Here is a 20,934-nt window from a genome sequence, read left to right as displayed (position 1 = left end):
AACTGAGGCACAGAGAAGTAAAGTGACTTGCCCAAGACCACAGAGCAGACATTATACCCCATAGCGGATGTACATTTCAAATGAAGTGACTCCCAATCAATCAGTTCGCATTTATTGTGAGCTTATTGTGTGCATATTACTGTACTAATCGGGAACAGGCTAAAATGGGGTTTTCTCCCGGGTCTTTGAAACAAAATCTGCCTGATACCTGCCTTGCTCCCTTTGTTTTTCTCCCCCTCCCAGCCCCACAGCGCTTATAATAATAATTATATTTAAGTGCTTACTGTGTGCTGAGCACTGTTTTTATGTCCATATCTGTCTATTTATTTATATGAATGTCTGTCTCCCCCTCTCTAGACTGTAAACTTATTGTGGGCAGGGAATGTGTCTATTATTGTCTTGTCCTCTCCCAAGCTCTTAGTACAGTGCTCTGCACACAGTAAGCGCTCAATAAATACTACTGAATGAATGCAGACATCGATACCTAATTGTTCCAAGAAGGTAGTGAGGGGCTCTTGCCTGAAGCTCTTTGTGAACAGGGAAAGTGCCTGCTGGTTCTTTTTTACTGTATCGATCTCATCTATCTCCTAGTTTTTTTTAATAATAATAATAATAATGTTGGTATTTGTTAAAGTGCTTACTATGTGCAGAGCACTTTTCTAAGCGCTGGGGTAGATACAGGGTAATCAGATTGTCCCACGTGAGGCTCACAGTTTTCATCCCCTTTTTACAGATGAGGTAACTGAGGCAGAGAAGTGAAGTGACTTGCCCACAGTCACACAGCTGCCAAGGGGCAAAGCTGGGATTCGAACCCCTGACCCCTGACTCCCAAACCTTTTACTGTATCGACCCCATCTGTCTGTCTGCCGACCCTGGCCCACATCTCGCCCCTGGCCTGGAACACCCTCCCTCCTCATATCAGAAGCAGCATAGCTTAGTGGCAAGAGCCCAGGCTTGGGAGTCAGAGGACACGGGTTCTAATTCTGGCTCTGCTACTTGTCTGCTGTGTGACCTTGGGCAAGCCGCTTAACTTCTCTGGGCCTCAGTGACCTCATCTATAAAATGGGGATTAAAAGTGTGAGCCCCACATGGGAAAACCTGATTACCTTGTATCTATGCCAGCGCTTAAAACAGTGCTCGGCACATAGTAAGCGCTTCACAAATACCATTATTATTGTATCAGACACATACCTGCTCTCCCCCTTCAAAACCTTAGTGAAGGCTCATCTCCTCCAAGAAGCCTTCCCTGACTGAGCCCTCCTCTCCTCTTTTCGCACTCCCGTCTGCGCTGCTCCGACTTGATCCTTCATTCATCCTCCCTCCTGTCCCCCCCCACCCCGCACATATGTATATATATACATGAATTTTATTTACTTATTTATCTATTCATTCAATCGCATTTATTGAGCGCTTACTATGTGCAGAGCATTTATATATATTAAATTCTGTCTCCCCATCTAGACTGTGAACTTGCTCTGGGCTGGAATGTGTCTGTTGCTATATTGTCCTCTCCTAAGCCCTTAATACAGTGCTTTGCACACAAGTAAGCACTCATTAAATATGAGTGGATGAATTGTACTCTCCCAAGTGCTTAGTACAGTGCTCCGCACCCAGTAAGGCCTCAATAAATACAAATGGGTGAATTGAACTCTCTCAAGCGCTTAGTACAGAGCTCTGAACTCAGTAAGCGCTCAATAAATACGATTGGTTGAATTGTAATAATAGTAATAATAATGTTGGTATTTGTTAAGCGCTTACTATGAGCAGAGCACTGTTCTAAGCGCTGGGGGAGATACAGGGGAATGAGGTTGTCCCACGTGAGGCTCACAGTCTTCATCCCCATTTTACAGATGAGGGAACTGAGGCACAGAGAAATGAAGTGACTTGCCCACAGTCACACATTGAACTCTCTCAAGCGCTTAGTAAAGTGCTGTGCACATAGTAAGTGCTCAATACCATTGAATTGTATTCTCCCAAGTGCTTCGTACAGTGCTCTGCACCCAGTGACCGCTCAGTAGATACGATTGGATGAATTTAGCGCTTAGTACAGCGTTCTGCACATAGTAAGTGCTCAGTAAGTACGGCTGGATGAATCGTCTTCTCCCTAGCGCTTCGTGCAGTGCTCTGCACCCAGTAGACACGATTGGATGAATTTAGTCACCCGAGGTGCTTAGTTCTGCACCGTGGCTCCGTGGAAAGGGCACGGGCTTGGGAGTCAGAGGTCATGGGTTCGAATCCCGCCTCTGCCACTTGTCAGCTGGGTGACCTTGGGCAAGTCACTTCACTTCCTCTGGGCCTCAGTTCCCTCATCTGTAAAACGGGAATGAGGTCTGTGAGCCCTACGTGGGACAACCTGATCGCCTTGTATCTCCCCCCAGCGCTTAGAGCAGTGCTCGGCACATTGTAGGAGCTGAACAAATGCCAACATGATTACTGCCCCGCGGAAGGAAGGACTCGGGGCGGGGAGCGTCCAGGTCATAGCCCGGGGCCTCCGGGCCCGCCTCCTCCTCGCCCCGCCTCCGCCCTCTACAAGGAGACTGGGCTGGGCTGGGAGCGTACTGGACGCAAGGCGCGACTCCCCTCCTCGTCCTCCCGAGCCCGGTAAGGACCCGGCGCTGATGGCAGGGGGGAGGAGGGCGAGCTGGGGGAGACTGGGACGGGGGAGCAGAGAGGAGGATGGGGGGGGAGCACGGGGGAGCAGGGAGGGGGAGCTGGAGGAGGGGGAGCAGCGAGGGGGAGGAGGAGGGGGAGCAGCGAGGGGGAGGAGGAGGGGGAGCAGAGAGGGGTGGGGGGGAGAAGAGAGGAGGGGGAGGAGGAGGGGGAGCAGGGAGGGGTGGGAGGGGGAGGAGAGAGGAGGAGGGGGGGCAGAGAGGAGGGGGAGCAGGGAGGAGGAGGGGGAGCAGGGAGGAGGGAGAGGGGGAGCAGGGAGGAGGGAGAGGGGGAGCAGGGAGGGGTGGGAGGGGAGCAGAGAGGAGGGGGAGCAGGGAGGAGGAGCAGAGAGGGGTGGGAGGGGGAGGAGAGAGGAGGAGGGGGGCAGAAAGGAGGGGGAGCAGGGAGGAGGAGGGGGAGCAGGGAGGAGGGAGAGGGGGAGCAGGGAGGGGTGGGAGGGGAGCAGAGAGGAGGGAGAGGGGGAGCTGAGAGGGGTAGGAGGGGGAGCAGGGATGGGGGAAGGGGAACAGGGGTGGAGGAAGGGAGCAGAGGGGGTGGGAGGGGGAGCAGGGATGGGGGAAGGGGAGCAGGGAAGGGGGAGCAAGGAGTAGTGGGGGGGAGCAGGGAGGGAGGAGAGAGAGCAGGGAGGGGTGGGGGGAGCAGGGAGGGGGAAGGGGGAGAAAGGGGGATCAGGGAGGGGGAGGAGAGAGCGGGGGGGAGAGGGATCGGGGGGGTGGGAGGGGGAGCAGAGGGGTAGGGGGAGCAGAGAGGAGGGGGAAGGGGAGCAGAGAAGGGTGGGAGGGGGAGCAGGGAAGGGTGGGGAGGAACAGAGGGGGTGGGAGGGGGAGCAGAGAAGAGGAGGAGGAAGGGGGAGCAGAGGGGGTGCGGGGGGAGCAGGGGGGAGCCCGCACAAACCCGCGTTAAGGGGCAAGGCGATGGGGGGCTGGGGGGGGGGGGGGTTGGGGTGACCAGAGGGAAGAGAAAGCCCAGCGCAGCGCCACCCGGTGGCGGAACACGGAGCGACTCCGGGCAGAGAGCCCTCCCAACACTCCAGTGCCCACACCTCCCTGCCCCCCAATAATCACTGTGTTAAGCGCTCACTATGTCCCAGGCAATGTACTAAGCGTTGGGTTGGTCACGGCCCCTCCCCCTCTTCTCTCCCCGCTTCCCCTCCCCTCAGCACTGTGCTCATTTGTATATATTATTCATTACCCTGTTTCTTTTGTCAATAAGGTGTATATCCCCTTGATTCTAGTTATCTTGATGATGTTGCCTTGTTTTTGTTTTGTTCTGTTTTGATTTGCCGTCCGTCTCCCCCGTTTAGACCGTCACTGGGCAGGGATGGTCTCTATCTGTTGCCGAATTGTGCGTTCCCAGTGCTTAGTACAATGCTCTGCACAGAGTAAGCGCTCAATAAATACTATTGAATGAATGAATGAATGAATGAACAGCCCTTGTCCCACGTGGGGCTCACAGTCTCAATCCCCATTTTACAGATGAGAAGCAGCGTGGCTCAGTGGAAAGAACATGGGCTTTGGAGTCAGGGGTCATGAGTTCAAATCCCAGCTCTGCCACTTGTCAGCTGTGTGACTGTGGGCAAGTCACTTAACTTCTCTGTGCCTCAGTTACCTCATCTGTAAAATGGGGATTAAGACTGTGAGCCCCACGTGGGACAACCTGATTCCCCTGTGTCTACCCCAGCGCTTAGAACAGTGCTCTGCACATAGTAAGTGCTTAACAAATACCAACATTATTATTATTATGAGGGAACTGAGGCCCAGAGAAGCAAAGCGGCTTGCCCAGGGTCACACAGCAGACAAGCGGCAGATCCGGGATTAGAACCTATGACCTTCTGACGCCCAAGCCCGTGCTCTGTAATAATAATGACGGTATCCACTGTGCCACGGTGCCACTCCTAAGCCGATGCTCTGCCGTTAAATGAGCGCGAGGCTCCGGGTGCCATCCCCGGCAGCTGCAAACCCCGATTTCCCTCCGTAGACCATAAGCTCCTTGTGGGCAAGGTTTGCGTCTACCGGCTCTGATTTATCACCCTTTCCCCGGTGCTTAATGCAGTGCTCTGCACAGAGTAAGCGCTCCATAAATGCCACTGACTGATGGACGGTCCTCAGAGGTTTCCCTGGGGAGTCCACGGCCCAGAAGAGACGAACTCTGTCAAAATAAGCTCGTTCTGTGTCTTAGCCTTTAGCCATGGAGCAACTGAGCACCGCAAATACCCGCTTTACCATCGATCTGTTCGGTGCGCTGAACGAAGCCAACCCAACTGGAAACATCTTCGTCTCTCCAATCAGCATTTCCTCCGCTCTGGCCATGATCTATCTAGGGGCCCGAGGAGACACTGCAGCCCAGGTGTCAAAGGTCAGGAAAACATTCGGTCCCCTTCTCCTTCCCTCTTGTCACTGAAGAAAGAAATTTTGCTTCCAGTTATTGCAAATCAAAGTTATGAAATAGCATTCTTTTCCTCTTTCAAACTGTCAGCCGTGAGAGTCGGAAAGACCCACGGACGCAAGACTGTTCTTAGTGCGGCAATCGTAATGACTGGGATCAGGACAGGGATGTACCTTCGACTTCTCTTGTGCCTCCCTAGTGCTTAGAACAGTGCTCAACATACAGTAGGGACCCAACAGATACTATTAACCGAAGAGCGTGTCATTAAAGAGATGATCAAAGGAGCAAGGGGATAGAGGAAGCGAAAGGAAAGGTAAAGAGAAAGAAGATGATGATGTGGTCATTCTATGTCAGTGGCCAATATAGATTTTATTAAAAATTAAAAGTAATGATTTCTAGGATTTGCTTGGACTTTAAGGGAAAGGAGCCTGTAGGAGGCGAGATTTTTCAAATAGATTTAATGGTCTTTACAAATGCCCATTTCCCAGAAGTTCCCAGGCAGTGAAATGAGAATATAATCAATAATCTATTCTAATCCTTTGGGGAAAATTGTTTCATTTTTTATTAGCATGACTGTATTTGAAGGATTTCCACATGGTCAAATACGTTTGTAAAAAAGTTAGGTTTTCTTTTATATTTTTTTAAGTAAGTATTATCAGTCAGTCAGCCAATCGTACTTATTGAGCTCTTACTGTGTGGAGAGCACTGTACTAAGAGATGGGAAGAGTATAATATAACAATGTAACAGTCACATTCCCTGCCTACAACAAGCATATAGTCTAGAGGGGGAGACAGACATTTATATAAATAAATAAAATTACAGATATGTACGTACATGCTGTGGAGGCAGGAGGGGGGATGAAAAAAGGGAGCAAGTCAAGGTGGCACAGAAGAGGATGGGAGAAGAGGAAAGGAGAGCTTAGTCAGGGAAGGCCTCCTGGAGGAGTTGTCCCTTCAATAGGGTTTTGAAGGTGAGGCAAGTGTCTGTCAGATATGAAGAGGGAGGGTGTTTCAGGCCAGAGGTAGGTGGGTGGTGAGACCTCTCCTTTCCACCTTGTCATGAGCAATGTGGACATTGCATGATTGAAATGCAATGGATCAGATAAAGGAAGAAACCACCTAGCCTCTCATGGAACCCTCTCTTTATTTGCTGTATGTAGCCCTGCTGTTGGACCAAAAGAAAGACCACTGGTCTGGGAACCTGAACATCTGGGTTCTGCCTGTTGCTGGCTAACCTGGGTGAAAACCGCACATACTCTATGTACCGTGCTCCTCCTCTGCCCATCTTACTAACTCAAGTGCTCAGGGCCCCGGCGGAAACACAGCTGGCAAGGGATGAAAGCATGTGAGCGGTACCGTGCAGTTACCGCTGCAGATGTTGCTTTACTAACATCTGTCCCTCTGCACAAAGTTAAAGGACCGAGCCTCATCTGTCTTTCCTGACTGGTAGCTCCACCATATGCTAAATGTAGTTTCCTCAGGTTTAGAGTGTATTTCTACTCTTGACTACAAGATTTAGGTCCCTGCTTAGTAATGAGAGTATTTCCTAGGTTTTCAAAAGGTGTCTTTAGCGAGGAAAATCAATTGTAACTCCTGATATTAGCCAAAATACATAAAGATATGCTAACTCTGTACTTCTTTTCCAAACAATTCAGACATTTCATTTTGATGCCGTTGATGAGGTTCATTCAAGGTTTCAGAGCCTGAATGCTGACATTAACAAACGAGGAGCTTCCTATGTGTTGAAACTTGCCAATCGACTATATGGAGAGAAGACCTACAGCTTCCTTCCAGTAAGTTCTGTCGGTAGTTCCAATTTTAAAACTCGAGCGAGCGGCTAAACACCATAGAGACACCAGTTATCTTCAGAAGGGTGTTAGTTGTTTTGGAGCTTTTCTAGTTTACCCCAATACCATTTTGAAATCTTACCATTTAACAACTTTGAGAATCTACAGATAAATTTTACCAGCCCAAAAAATGAAGGCAAAACCATTCCAGTGGCAGTACTCCCATTGACAATTTATTGATCTGGTCGCTAATCCTAAATATCTTTACTGAAAAGTTTGCCATTAGATTTATTAGCAAAGCCATTGTCTAGTTCCATATTTTCATCTTCTACTGAAAGAGAACATTGACAGTATTTTCTCACAGCTTTCACGTCTACTGTAGATGAAGTGTGTGTGATAATGAATACATTAGCCTGAAAGTTTTTATTTTAAAATGGCATTGATGTGCCGGAACTGAAGCATTTAAAATTTTTTGTCTCCTGTTGTTTCTACGATCAGAGTGGAACCAACCGTTTCTTATCTTTCCCTTTTATAGGACTTCTTGGCTTCCACTGAGAAATTGTATGGTGCCAGTTTGACCACTACGGACTTCGTTAAAGCTTCGGAAGAGGCCCGAAAGGAGATCAACCAATGGGTAGAGGGGCAGACGGAAGGTAAGGCCATCCTGGTTGAAAAAGAAACAGCATCCAGTCACTGTATGCAGCAAGTATATTTCTTTCCCACTTTTATGTACTCTCAAAATTCAGCCAGCTTCACTCAAGAAGATCAGATCCATCAGGTCAAACTTATTCTTGAAGATCAACCAAGAAATACTGTATGGGCTCAGAGTCCATGTTCAACAGGCCTATTCCTTTAAAGCCTTAATGTCACTGGTTAGTGCATACGTGTAAAGAAGCCTTTTACTTGAGGCCCAAAATTAATTCAGTGGGTTTTATTTTTAGCAAAAGTTCTCTCTCTCTTCTGCAGGACCAAGCCCAGTGACTTTTCTTTTCCCGGTGCTGTGAGGGCCTGAGGTAGGGAGTAAACACCCTCTCAGAGCTCCTTAACCTTGGATGGCCATCAAAATGTGTGAGCAGGATAGAGGTTACGAGTTCATAAATTCAGGACTAATTGAATTGTAATTCAGTATTCATGAAACTGTCATTTTTATTTAAACAAGTAAGTTAAAAATCCAATGCAACTTTTTTTCTCCTGAAGGTAAAATCCCAGAACTTTTGGCTGAGGGAATTGTTGACAGCCTGACAAAACTTGTCCTGGTGAACGCTATCTATTTCAAAGGAAACTGGGCCGAGAAATTTGATGAAAAGGCCACCTCTGATAAGCCATTTAGGCTAAATAAGGTAACAAAATTATTAATGACTGTTAAGACAAGCTCTCTAGGATGTGTTCCTCATTTTAGGGGGATGCGAGAAGATGTGTTGTGATTGTTTCTTCATTTCGTTATTTTTTTTTTCCAAAATTCCAGAAGGAACAAAAAACAGTGAGAATGATGTACCAGAAGAAGAAACTACCTTATGGCTATGTGGAAGAAATGAAGTGTCACGTGTTAGAACTTCCTTACGTAGACAAAGAACTTAGCATGATCATCCTGTTACCAGATGATATTGAGGATGACTCTACTGGCCTCAAAAACGTAAGCCCTAGACTGCTTTTACATTTTTCAAAAAAATCTTCCTTTGAACTTCTCACTTTTCCCTTCCCTCTTGGGTTGGGTCTCTTCTGTCTCTCACCCTCTCTCCTCTCCCATGCCTGTCTGTTCTCCCCCGCCATGGTGAATCTTTGGTTTGGAAGAAATTGAGCAATGATCTGTAAATATCCAGTGGCTGATTCCCTTTTCAGAGCGGACATGGGCCCCTTCTCCAGATCTCATGTCTCTCACTTTAGATAGCCCTTCCTTGATAATCCATACTTGAACTGGCTTTGTGTAAGTGCAGTCAGGCAAGGGCTGCTATAGAGAGGGGGAAACGCCACTGTAAAGCAAAGATTTGGGTTTTATTCTGAAATTTTATTCACCTCCTCTTCCCTTCAGTATGTTAAATTTAATCTCCATGATTAAATTAGAGTTGTACACTTAAACTGTGAAAAACGGAGACTTGTATACTTAAACGCAGAGATCCAATAAACATTTGCTGAAGTTCTCAAACTTAGAAAAAAATTGCACTCCACCACTAAGCTCTGGAAGGGCAGAGACATAGTCTCTTGCAGTATAACACTGGGACTTTATGTTTTAGTAAAGTATCTGTGGCCTATTGGAAAAAATCTGGGCCTAGGAGTTCTCATCCCAGGTTCTAATCCCTAGCCTGCCACTTGCCGGCAGTGTGACCTTGGGCAAGTCACTTCTCTGGGCCTCAGTTTCCTCAACTGTAGAATGGGGATTTAATACCTGTTCTCCCTTCTTAGACTGTGAGCCCCGTGTGGGCCAGGGGCTATGTCCGGTCTGATTAACTTGTATTTATCCCAGCACTTAGAATGGGTGCTTGACACATAGTAAGGGCTTAATCATTGCCATATAACAATTATTGTTATTACTATGGTGATGTCACCCAATGCTTAGAACAGTGCTTCACACATAGTCAGCGCTTAACAAATACCATCATTATTTTATTTTATTATTATTCTCCAATCTCCTGCTTGTTTGAGTAGATCTCAGAAATTTAGAGGTGAAATTTCGATATAGAGAATTTGGTGGATTTGTTTATATAAGTTGCTGTTGAAAATGTACTTTAGCAAAATAGGTTTCTATTTATGATACCCCTCCCTCTTTTTGACAGTACAGTCATGGCTTTCCTCTTCTCTGAATGTCTAATTCCAGATTGAGAAGCAGCTCACCTTGGAAAAGCTAAGGGAATGGACTCGATCCGAAAACCTGGAGTCCTTGGATGTTCACGTGCGTCTGCCCAAGTTTAAGTTGGAAGACAGCTACAACCTTAACTCTCATTTGTCTCGCTTGGGGTTGAAGGATCTCTTTGTCAGTGGCAGGGCTGATCTGTCCGGTATGTCAGGAGCTCGGGATCTCTTTATATCCAAAATTATCCATAAATCCTTTGTGGAAGTGAATGAAGAAGGCACAGAAGCAGCCGCTGCCACTGCAGGCATCTCTATGTTTTGCATGATAATGCACGAGCCGAAGTTCACTGCCGACCATCCATTCCTATTCTTCATTCGGCACAACCCTACTGGAAGCATTCTGTTCTTTGGTCGATATTCTTCCCCATAGGAAGTAGTGGAGAAAAATATTTCCAATGAAATCCCAGAGCTCTTTCCATGAGTCCAGTAATGTTCACAGAATGCTGTTTTGTGCATTTTTCCTTTAATAAAATTGATCCTGAAAACAGATTTTTAATTTCCTTCCTACTTCCTGTTCTTTTACAGTCCTAACTCTGAAGCTTGGCATTAATTTCCATTCCTAACAGCAGGATAGTGTTTTCTTGGAGCGGGTTTTGAAAGACTAAAACCGAAACCAAAACTGAGTCCAACTAATACAGAAATAACGAGCTTCTCAGAAACAAAAGTGCCTAAAGGAAAGGAACGATATCAGGACAAAAACATCACATGGACACTGGGCGGTGACTCTAATTTTAGGCCTGGCAGAGAATGGGAAACTTAATCTGATCAGGTGAATGCCACAAGGGCAAACTGCCTGAAGTACAGGGGTTTTGATTACAGAATATCAAGTTTTGTAGCAGGGTAGGGCACCGCACAACCAAATATGGCATCGATCAAGTGTTTCCAAGACTTACAAAGCCCTGTTCCGAGCACTGGGGAGAGATACGTGAAAATTGAGGTAGGCACAGGTGCTGGCCCTCAGTCTAGACCACACTGGGAAGGGCCAACAATTAGTGTGAGTCAGAATGTGAAAAAGAAAGATAGCTTTATCTAAAGGGCCTGCGTGTATGCTGAGGGAGCACGTGATGTGCAGGAGAAATGATGAAATCAATCCCATGGTACCCTTTGCACTCTGGTTAATTTCACATAGATTTATCAATAGATCGTACTTCTCGAGCACCTATTTATTTGGTGCAGTGCACCGTACTATGTACTTAAAATAGAGTTAGTAGACATGATCTCTGCCCTCAAGGAGTTTATCCAGCTGGGGAGATGGGACATTAAGATAATTTACAGTTAGGAGGAAGATGGAAAAGTCAGTGCTTAAATTTTAGGGACTGAAGTGCTATAGGAAGTTGTGAGTACAAAAGTGCCGAAAAGTGGAAGTGACAATGGGAGAATATAATCTAGAGTTATTGGAAATAAACTGGGAAAGACTTCATGGAGGAGGTGAAATTTCATAAGATCTCTGAGGATGAAAAAAGTACCACTGATTGATGGGGAGAACTGTGGTTTGGCAGATTTGAAGGAGGTGGCAGGAGGATGGCCTTGAGCAAGTGGAAGGAGGCAGGAGAGATGAGAACTAAACTCACTGACTAGGTAAACTTGACAAACTTGTCAGTTGGGGTGTAATGAGAGAAGAGAATGTAAAAAGAGGAGAAAAAGTACTAATTAAGGAGTTTCTGCTAGATGGCAAGAGGAATGGCTAGTAATAGGTGGCTTTTGAGAAGTGTCATGACCTAGTGGCAAGAGCATGGGCCTGGTAGTCAGAGATCATGGGTTCTAATCCCAGCTCTGCCACATGACTGCTATGTGACAAGGGACAAAGACTGTGTCCAACCGGATTACCTTGTATCTACCTCAATGCTTAGAACAGTGTTTGGCACAGAGTAAGTGCTTAACAAATACCACAGTAATAATTATTATTCTGTAGAACCACAATCAATAAAGGAAAATAATCTGGGCAACAGAATGGTTTATAGACTGGAGCAGGGAGAGACAGGAGGCTGGGAGACCAGTGGAAAAAAATACATGCAGGAGTCAAACTGGAAAGAGAGGAAGAGGCAGATCCTGGAAATATTGGGACACTTTTATATATAACTTACACTACTTAAAGACAACTAATAACACTTACATTACTTAAGCACTCACTCTTGTATTTTTCTGTCCTCACCCTATTAGTAATTTTACGTTCTGTCTCCCTAGCTAGATTTTAGAGCTCCTTGAAGGCAGAGATCATATTTACTAATTCTCCTGTACTCTCTCAAGTACTCTGCACTCAGTAGGCCTTCATTAAATACTATTGATTGACTGATTTGTAAAATCCCCATTTTACAAATGAGGAAATTGAGTCACAGAGAAGTTAGGTGACTTGCTGAAGTCCCACAGAGATTAAGTCAGGACATTAATGGTTATAAAAAATGACTGCAGGAGTTGAAGTTACTGCCCAGCAAAGAAAAGGAGAAAATTTTGCAATAACTTCAATTAGATAAATTTGGGAGCACAAAAAATAACTTGGATATTCCCTCCTGAGTGATACTGAGGGTTGTGCTGTGTACATAATTAGCAATTCTTTGACTTAACTCACTTTTAGTAAAGCGATTGATATTTATGAATTAAAATTGGTAGTAAGAGTAGTTTCAACATTAAAAGGGAGGATATAGTAATCAATCAATCAATGGTTTTTATTGAGCACTTAGTGTGTACAAAGTGTATTAAGCACTATACAACAGATTTGGTAGACTTGATTCCTGTCCACAGGCAGCTTACAGTCTACAGGGGGAGGCAAGCAATTAAGTAGATTATGCATATGGGAAATAGTAGAGTAAATAGTTAATATTTAGAGGCAGACCTTCTAGACTGTGAACTGGGGGTGGGAGCAGGAGGGAAGTTCCCTAATGAGCAGTAGTAATTTAGCTATCTTATCCTGTGTGGAGAATGCATGATATGTAGGTCTCTATTTTAAAGTTGATATTTCTTTTTCATTATTGCCTGTTATTAATGAGACTAAGATCAATGCATTCCTACTAATATCCCTCCCCAGTTCCCACTGACCTGCCAGAACTTTGAGAGACTAAATTCAGCACTATATTGTGCTCTCTATCAACATCAACAATGGTATTTATTAAGCACTCACTCTGTGCAGAGCACTGTACTAAGGCTTTGGGAGAGTACAACACAACAGAGTTGATAGACACATTCCCAGCTCACAATGAGCTTACAATTTAGAGGGGGAGACAGACATTAATATAAATGAATAATTAACCATAACTTTTTGTGGAAGATGTTGTGGAGCAAAACCTTTGCAACAGAGGCATTCAAGGTACTTTGACATGAAGAAAGAAATTAGCAGTGGTTTTTTGTACCTTTATTCACCTAGCCCTCAGCTTCACCACACTGACATACATAGCTGGAATTTATTTTAATGTCTCTCTCTGCTTCTAGACTGTAAGCTCCTTGTGGGCAGGAAACATGTTATATCGTACTCTTCCAAGAGCTTAGTACAGGGCTCTGCACACAGTAAGCACTCAATAAATCCCACTGATTAATTCATAAAGACCAGGGTTCTCTGGTTCTCTTTACAATAGTCACACACTGAAAGGGTGTGAAAGTTAGAAGGACTCAGAGTTTGAATAGGGAAGGCAAATAATCACTGTCAAGTTTTGAAATTAGCAGTGTATTATTGCTCCCAGAGTGCCGTCATCACATGGAGTTTCAGGGCTCCATTCCTGCAGATAGGCTCCAAGCTAAGGGCGTTGGAAACCTTTGCAGGATCAGAATTGGAGAACACTAAAGTTGAAATAAGCAGAGGAAGTGACTATTTCAAATCTCTTCCAGCATGCCTCTCCCACTTTCTCTTAGACATTCCCCCTCTAGAGCAAGTCAGGATGTTGCAAAACAGACATCATTTTATTTAACCTAATTGAGTGTCCACTGCCATGTAACAGTCTCCAGGTCCCCACTGTTATTACAATGAAAGGGCCTCTACGTCCAGAGCACCTGCCAGGAAATAGCCCCAACTCTCTTTGTCAACCGTGGCTGAATTCAGCAAGCCTGAAGGACCCTAGCTGAAACCAGCTGAAACTCCAGTAGCAGGACCACCCAGTTTGAAGTCTAGTGTTGGTTGAAACCAGCTGAAACTCCAGTAGCAGGACCACCCAGTTTGAAGTCTAGTGTTGGTTATTCAGTTAGGCAACACTGCATTCTTGTGCGGAAGTTTTGCTCTTCCAAGAAAGGGGAAGAAGCAGAGAGAAGAAATTCTCTGTACCTCCAGTTAGAAGGAATGGATTTCAGACAGTACTAAAGAGTGTTTATGTGCTCAGTTTCTTGGTTTATCTTCTTGTTTTAGCTCTGAAACCATATATGTGATAGTAATGATGGTATTTTTTAGGTGTTTACTTTGTGGTAAACACAGTAGTTAGTAAGCACTGGGGTAGATACAAGATAATCAGGTTGGACACAGTCACATCCCCACATGGGGCTCACAGTTTAAGGGGTAGGGAGAACAGTGATAGATAGTGAAACTGAAGTTGTAGGTGACCTCTTTTTTGCTAGCCAATCAACTCTCAGTCAGTGAATCATATTTATTGAGCACTTAATGTGTGCAGAGCACTGTACTAAGCTTTTGGGAGAGTACAGTGTAACAATATGACAGACACATTCCCTGCCCACAGTGAGCTTACAGTCTGGGGGGGGGGGAACGGACATTAATATAAATAAATAAATTATTCATTCATTCATTCAGTAGTATTTATGAGCGCTTACTATGTGTAGAGCACTGTACTAAGCACTTGGAATGTACAAATCGGCAACAGATAGAGACAGTCCCTGCCCTTTGACGGGCTCACGGTCTAATCGGGGGAGACAGGCAGACAAGAAAAATGGCAATAAATAGAGTCAAGGGGAAGAACATCTCATAAAAACAATGGCCAATAAATAGAATCAGGGTGATGTTATTAAACAACACCCTCATTAAATAAAATAAATAGGGTGATGAAGATATATAAAGATGAGCGGACAAGTACAGTGCTGAGGGGGTGGGACGGGGGGGGAGGAGGAGAGGGAAAGGGGGGAGAAGAGAGTTTAGCTGCGGAGAGGTGAAGGGGGGGTAGAGGGAGCAGAGGGGAAAAGGGGGGAGCTCAGTCTGGGAAGGCCTCTTGGAGGAGGTGAGCTTTAAGTAGGGATTTGAAGAGGGGAAGAGAATTAGATTGTCGGAGGTGAGGAGGGAGGGCATTCAGATATGTACGTAAGTGCTGTGAGGCTGGGAGGGAGGATGAATAAAGGGAACAAGTCAGGGTGATGCAGAAGGGAGTGGAAGAAAATGAAAAGAGGGCTTAGTCAGGGAAAGCTTCTTTGAGGAGATGTGCCCTCAGTTAGGCTTCGAAGGTTGGGAAAGTAATTGTCTGTTGGACATTTGGAGGGAGGGTGTTCCAGGTCAGAGACAGGTTGTGGCCAAGAGGTCAGCAGAGAGATACACAAGATGGAGGTTCAGGGTGAAGGTTAGTGTTAGAGGAGTGAAGTGTGCGGGCTGAATGGTAGTAGGGGAGTAGGGTGGTGAGGTAGGAGGGGGCAAGATGAATGAGTGCTTTAAAGTTAATGGTGAGGAATTTCTGTTTGATGTGGAGGTGGATGGGCAACCACTGGAGGTTCTTGAGAAATGGAGAAACAAGGCCTGAACGTTTTGTAGAAAAATGATCTGGGCCACCAAGTATGAACTGGAGTGCGGAGAGACAGGAAGCTGATAGAGTAATCAAGACAGGATAGGATAAGTGGATTAACGTGGTAGCAGTTTGACTGGAGAGGAAAGGGTAGATTTTAGCAAGGTTGTGAAGGTCGAGCTGAAAGGATTTAGTGACAGATTGAATATGTGTCTTGAGTTGGAGAAATTATTTGAGGGTAACGCCAAGGTTACAGATTTATGAGGTAGGAAGGATGGTGGTGCCATCTACGGTGATGGGAAAGTCGGGGGAGGACAGGGTTTGGTTGGGAAGATAAGAAGTTCAGGTCTAGACGTGTTAAGTTTGAGGTGACAGGAGGACACCCAAGTAGAGATTCTTGAAGGCAGGAGGAAATCCGAGACTGCAGAGAGGGAGAGACAATAATAATGTTGGTATTTGTTAAGCGCTTACTATGTGCAGAGCACTGTTCTAAGCGCTGGGGTAGACACAGGGGAATCAGGTTGTCCCACGTGGGGCTCACAGTCTTAATCCCCATTTTACAGATGAGGGAACTGAGGCCCAGAGAAGTTAAGTGACTTGCCCACAGTCACACAGCTGACAAGTGGCAGAGCTGGGATTCGAACTCATGAGCCCTGACTCCAAAGCCCGTGCTCTTTCCACTGCGCCATGCAGACAACAGGGCTAGAGACATGGTTTTGGATATCACTGGCATAGAGGTGGTAGCTGACGCCATGAGAGTGAACGGGTTCTCCAGGGGAGTGGGTGTAGAGAATAATAATAATTATTATTATGGCATTTGTTAAGGGCTTACTATGTGCCAGGCACTGTACTAAGCTCTGGGGTGGTTACAAGCCAATCAGATTGGACATAGTCACTATCCAGATGGAGAATAGAAGGGGTCCCAGAACTGAACCTTGAGGGACTCCCACAGTTAGGAGGTGGGAGGCAGAGGAAGAACAGTAGCTGCTACTATGATGGTGGCCGCTCTGTGTTTACGTGTGTGTGTGTGTGTGTGTTTGTGCACGCACACTTGAGTTAATATTAGAAGAATCTTAAAACCTAAAAAAACCCATAGGAACATAAAAACCCGCTTACGGGTCAGACCCTCCTGCTTTTATTCTGCATCCAACAGGATGTTTGGAGAACCTAGGATAGCCACCCACTCCAGCTCGTGTGCAAGGTTGGAAAAACTAATACCCCGAAGTTTCAACTTTTTCCCACATTCTCAACTTTCCATCTTTTCTCCCATTTTGGCAAGCTCACCCATGAATTTATCTAAACTCTCTCGAATGTCCTGATGCCTCTTCCCTCCACAATTTGCTGGGGGAAGAAAATCCATATAATAATTATGGCATTTGTTAAGCACTTACTATGCACCACATACTGTACTAAGTGCTGGTTTAAGCCCTACTAAGTGTTTCCTTATATTTTTTTCTGAGTGAAACTGCCACCTTCAAGCTACAATGGGTTCTTCCTCTTCCTGTTGTTGTAGGTGTTGCCATGGACACCTCAGCCACAAATCCACCAACTGAGATCATAAATGTCAAGCAATGTTTGTTTAAAGCTCAGTGCATGAATGCCAAAGGGCTGGTCTTGGGCAAGAAGGCAGTACTGGGGCTGGGAATTATGCCCTGGGAGCTTGGAGGCAGGAGGGAGGGACTCCTGTGACTGAATGATTACATTAGAAAGGAGAAGGGTGGGGAGAAGGTGAGAGAGTGGTGAAGAAACTAGGGAACTGCTATGTCCTTCTAGGATTAATCCAAGAAATAGCATGCCACTATATACTAGATGCTGGAGTAGATATGAGAAAATCAGATCAGACAACCTCTGTCCCACATGGAGCTCACAATCCAAGAAAGATGGAGAATAAGTATATTATCTTAATTTTACAGGAGAAATGTAGACACAGAGAGGTTAAGTGACTTATCTAAGGTCCATAGGAGGCCAGTAACAAAGATAAGACTAGATTTGCAGGCCTCTCTGGTCTCCTAACTGCCAGACTCAAGCTCTTTCCAAAAGGTTACATTTCCTCAGAAAGACAGAGTGCCCTTGATTATATTAAAAGGAAAAAGGGAGGGGACAGAAAGGAGCGTCAGGGAATGGGGCAAAAAGGATGTAAGGGAAGGTCAAGGAGCAAAATGGGTGGGGATAAAGCAGGTAAAGGCTGCTGGGTTAATCTCCAGGCAACTGGAATCATAAACTGGATTGAAATTTGAAAACACTGGTCTCTTCGCTATCTGCTTCTCCTGGTTACACACACTGTGACCTCCCAGGAGGGTGGGAGAGTAAAGGGATGCTGCCTCCAACTCATGAAATTAGTCTATTCCTATCTAAACCAGTCCTGTTAGCTAACTGCGGTGATTAATATTTCCGTGTTTGCCCTGTCCACACCCCTTTGTATCCTGCATCTTATATACTCAGTCCTGAAATGCCTAAGTGCTCAGGTCAGAGATGTAATTATGACCTTTACCTCTTCAAAGTGATGAAAGGAAAATTGATAGAAGTCATCATTTTCTTGGTTTACCTTCAAGATGATAAACAAAGGCAATTTGATTTACAGAGACATTTGTTTATGTATTTATTTTAAGCACTTATTATGTTCAGACACTGTTCTAAGCACTGGAGTAGATACAAGGTAATCAGACTGGACACAGTGCCTGTCCCACATGGGTCTCACAGGCTTAATCCTCATTTTATTATGATTATTTTCAAGTGCCGTCGAGTCGTTTCCAATTCACAGCAACTCTATAGATATATTTTCTCCAGAATGTCCTGTCTTCTGCTGTAATCCGTAACCTTTCTAATGGTTCTTCCATTATTACCATGATCTCTGCTTTGCTGGTTTGCCTCTTCTATGTATGTCCTGGACTTTTCATAGCATTAGTGTCTTTTCCTGAGAATTAGTTCTCCTGATTATGTGTCCAAAATATGCTAATCTAATCCGAGTCATTTGGCCTTCCAGAGACCACTTTGGATTAATTTGCTCCAAAACCTGTTTGTTTGCTTTTCAAGCTGTCCATGGTATTCGCCAGAGCCCTTTCCAACACCACATTTCAAAAGAATCAACGTTCTTTCTATCATGTTTTTTCACTGTCCAGCTTTCGGATCCATACATTGTCACTGGATCCCAGCTCTGCCACTTGTCAGCTGTGTGACAGTGGTCAAGTCACTTAAACTTCTCTGTGCTTCAGTTCCCTCATCTGTAAAATGGGGATGAAGACTGTGAGCCTCACGTGGGACAACCTCATTACCCTGAATCTATCCCAGTGCTTAGAACAGTGCTCTGCACATTGTAAGGGCTTAACAAATACCAACATTATTATTATTACTATTACAGATGAGGTAATTGGGTCACAGAGAATGAATAGAATTGCCCAAGGTCACACAGCAGACAAGTGGCAGAGCTGGGACTAGAATCCAGGTCCTTCTGACTCCCAGGACCATGCTCTATCCACTAGGGCATGCTGCTTCTCTGACATATTTCTATCATAAAGATGACTTCTCTACCCTGACTGTGAGAGTGTAGTATACATCAAGCCAAATGCCTAGAAGCTCTCTTTTTCTCTGATACAAAAACCCTTTTCTTGCCTGAATAAGTATTACAACTCCATTCAGTGGTATTTATTGAACATCTCCTGGGGGCCGAGGACTGTACTAAGTGCTTGGGAGAATATAATACAACAGAGTTGGTAGGCAGGAAACCCCTGTATTAAGTGCTTGGTAAAGCACAATAGGAGCAGAACACACATGCCCTGCCCTAGAGGAGTTTGTAATCTATTGGGGGAGGAAGGACACAAAAATTTCAATGGAGAGTTTGATTCTTCCTGGATGATTTAACTTCAGTTCAGCTGAGGAGTCATTTCTTTTTTAAAGAAATCATGGCATTTCTTGGTAATGACAATCCCAAATGTATCACTGTTGTTGAGGGATTAATGTGTCTGCAAATGGTCTCCCGAAAGAATAGAAAAGGGTTTGGTGGAACAGTTTATAACTTGCTAATTTGGGGAGGTAAGCAACATTCACCCTAACTCTTCCCATTTCCTGCTCCACACACCCTGAACCCTTTGTTCTGAATTGAACTAGAACCCTAGGGAGGATTCATTCTGGGAGGGTGGATGATTAGTGAAAAAGGCAAGGTTCGCTGCAATAGAAAGGGTGAAAAGAGTCAAGATTAAAAATCATCCAAGGTGACGGGTGCATAAAGAATCAAAGTTAACAACTGGGATGACTGTTTGTTACCCTTTCAGTCATTTCCAGTGACCAACCCACATCTTCAATCAATCAATCAGTGGTATTTATTGAACACTTACTATGTGCAGAGCACTATACTAAATGCTCAGGAGAATATGATACAACAGAGTTAGCAGAAGCATTCTCTGCTCATAATGAGCTTACAGTCTAGAGGGGTAGACAGACATTAATATGAATAAATAAGTAGTTTATCACATATAAAGATAGGTACATAAGTGCTGTGGCGCTGGGGTGGGGCAAATATCAAATGTCCAAAGGTCACAGATCCAAATGCATCTTATCATCTTTCTTTAATTCAGGCAAACATGAGAACCCTATCCGGCCATGACTTATGAAAAGCAGTGTGGCATATTGACTACAGCCCAGGCCTGGGAGTCAGAAGGTCATGGGTTCTAATCCCTCCTCTGCCACTTGTCTGCTGTGTCACCTTGGACAAGTCACTTCATTTATCTGGGCCTCAGTTACCTCATCCGTAAAATGAGGATTGAGACTACGAGCCCGATGTGTCCAACCTGCTTTGCTTCTATCCACTCCAGAGCTTAGTACAGTGCCTGATACATAGTGGTGCTTAACAAGTACCACAGTTATTTATCCAAAGTAATATTGGTCTCCCTGTCTAGACTGTAAGCTCCTTTTGGGCAGGGAAGATGTCTCTCAACTCTGTTGTACTCGCCAAAGTGCTTAATAATAATAATAATAATAATGTTGGTATTTGTTAAGCGCTTACTATGTGCATAGCACTGTTCTAAGCACTGGGGTAGATACAGGGTCATCAGGTTGTCCCACGTGAGGCTCACAGTTAATCCCCATTTTACAGATGAGGTAACTGAGGCACAGAGAAGTGAAGTGACTTGCCCACAGTCACACAGTTGACAAGTGGCAGGGCCAGGATTCGAACCCACGACCTCTGACTCCCAAGCCCAGGCTCTTTCCACTGAGCCCACACTGCTTCTCTAATACAGTGCTCTCCACACAGTAAGTGCTTATTAAGGTAGGGATTGTCACTATCTGTTGCCGAATTGTACTTTCCAAGTACTTAGTACAGTGCTCTGCACACAGTAAGCGCTCAATAAATACGACTGAATGAATGAATAAAAACCTTCGATTGATCACATCTCTTTCCTCTGCCTTGGCCTTCTGACTCCATGAACTGTCCTTTCCTTCACTGATTTTTTTACTAATTTACTGGGAATCTAGTTATTGGGTCTTCTCCAAAATACTATGCCATGCCACTACCCAGGGAGGAATTTGGTAATTTGATAAGGCCAAATGAGGGTCCTGCTCTGAATCTATTTGCTTTGGCCAATAGTTTTTCAAGTATGGTGACCGACCATTTT

General features: G+C 45.0%; 1 protein-coding gene across 2 annotated transcripts; it reads left to right on the top strand.

Annotated features, from left to right (window-relative positions):
- Positions 1 to 2,498: 2,498 nt before the first annotated feature.
- Positions 2,499 to 10,178, top strand: LOC100073952 (leukocyte elastase inhibitor-like). 2 transcript variants are annotated; one of them, XM_029053594.2, is made up of 7 exons: positions 2,499 to 2,601; positions 4,849 to 5,025; positions 6,711 to 6,848; positions 7,378 to 7,495; positions 8,040 to 8,182; positions 8,308 to 8,475; positions 9,655 to 10,059. In XM_029053594.2, exons 2-7 carry the CDS (start codon positions 4,858 to 4,860, stop codon positions 10,057 to 10,059), a joined length of 1,140 nt encoding a protein of 379 aa, XP_028909427.1. In that variant the 5' UTR covers positions 2,499 to 2,601; positions 4,849 to 4,857. The 2 variants fall into 2 exon arrangements, with proteins under 2 accessions (XP_028909427.1, XP_001505473.1); XM_001505423.5 differs by lacking the exon at positions 2,499 to 2,601 and having other exon boundaries at positions 4,858 to 5,025; positions 9,655 to 10,178.
- Positions 10,179 to 20,934: the final 10,756 nt, after the last annotated feature.

The sequence above is a fragment of the Ornithorhynchus anatinus genome, chromosome X3, assembly GCF_004115215.2.
Source record: "Ornithorhynchus anatinus isolate Pmale09 chromosome X3, mOrnAna1.pri.v4, whole genome shotgun sequence".
Lineage (NCBI taxonomy): Eukaryota > Metazoa > Chordata > Mammalia > Monotremata > Ornithorhynchidae > Ornithorhynchus > Ornithorhynchus anatinus.
The sequence above is the reverse complement of the archived record's forward strand: the minus strand, read 5'-3'. Positions and strand labels throughout refer to the sequence as shown.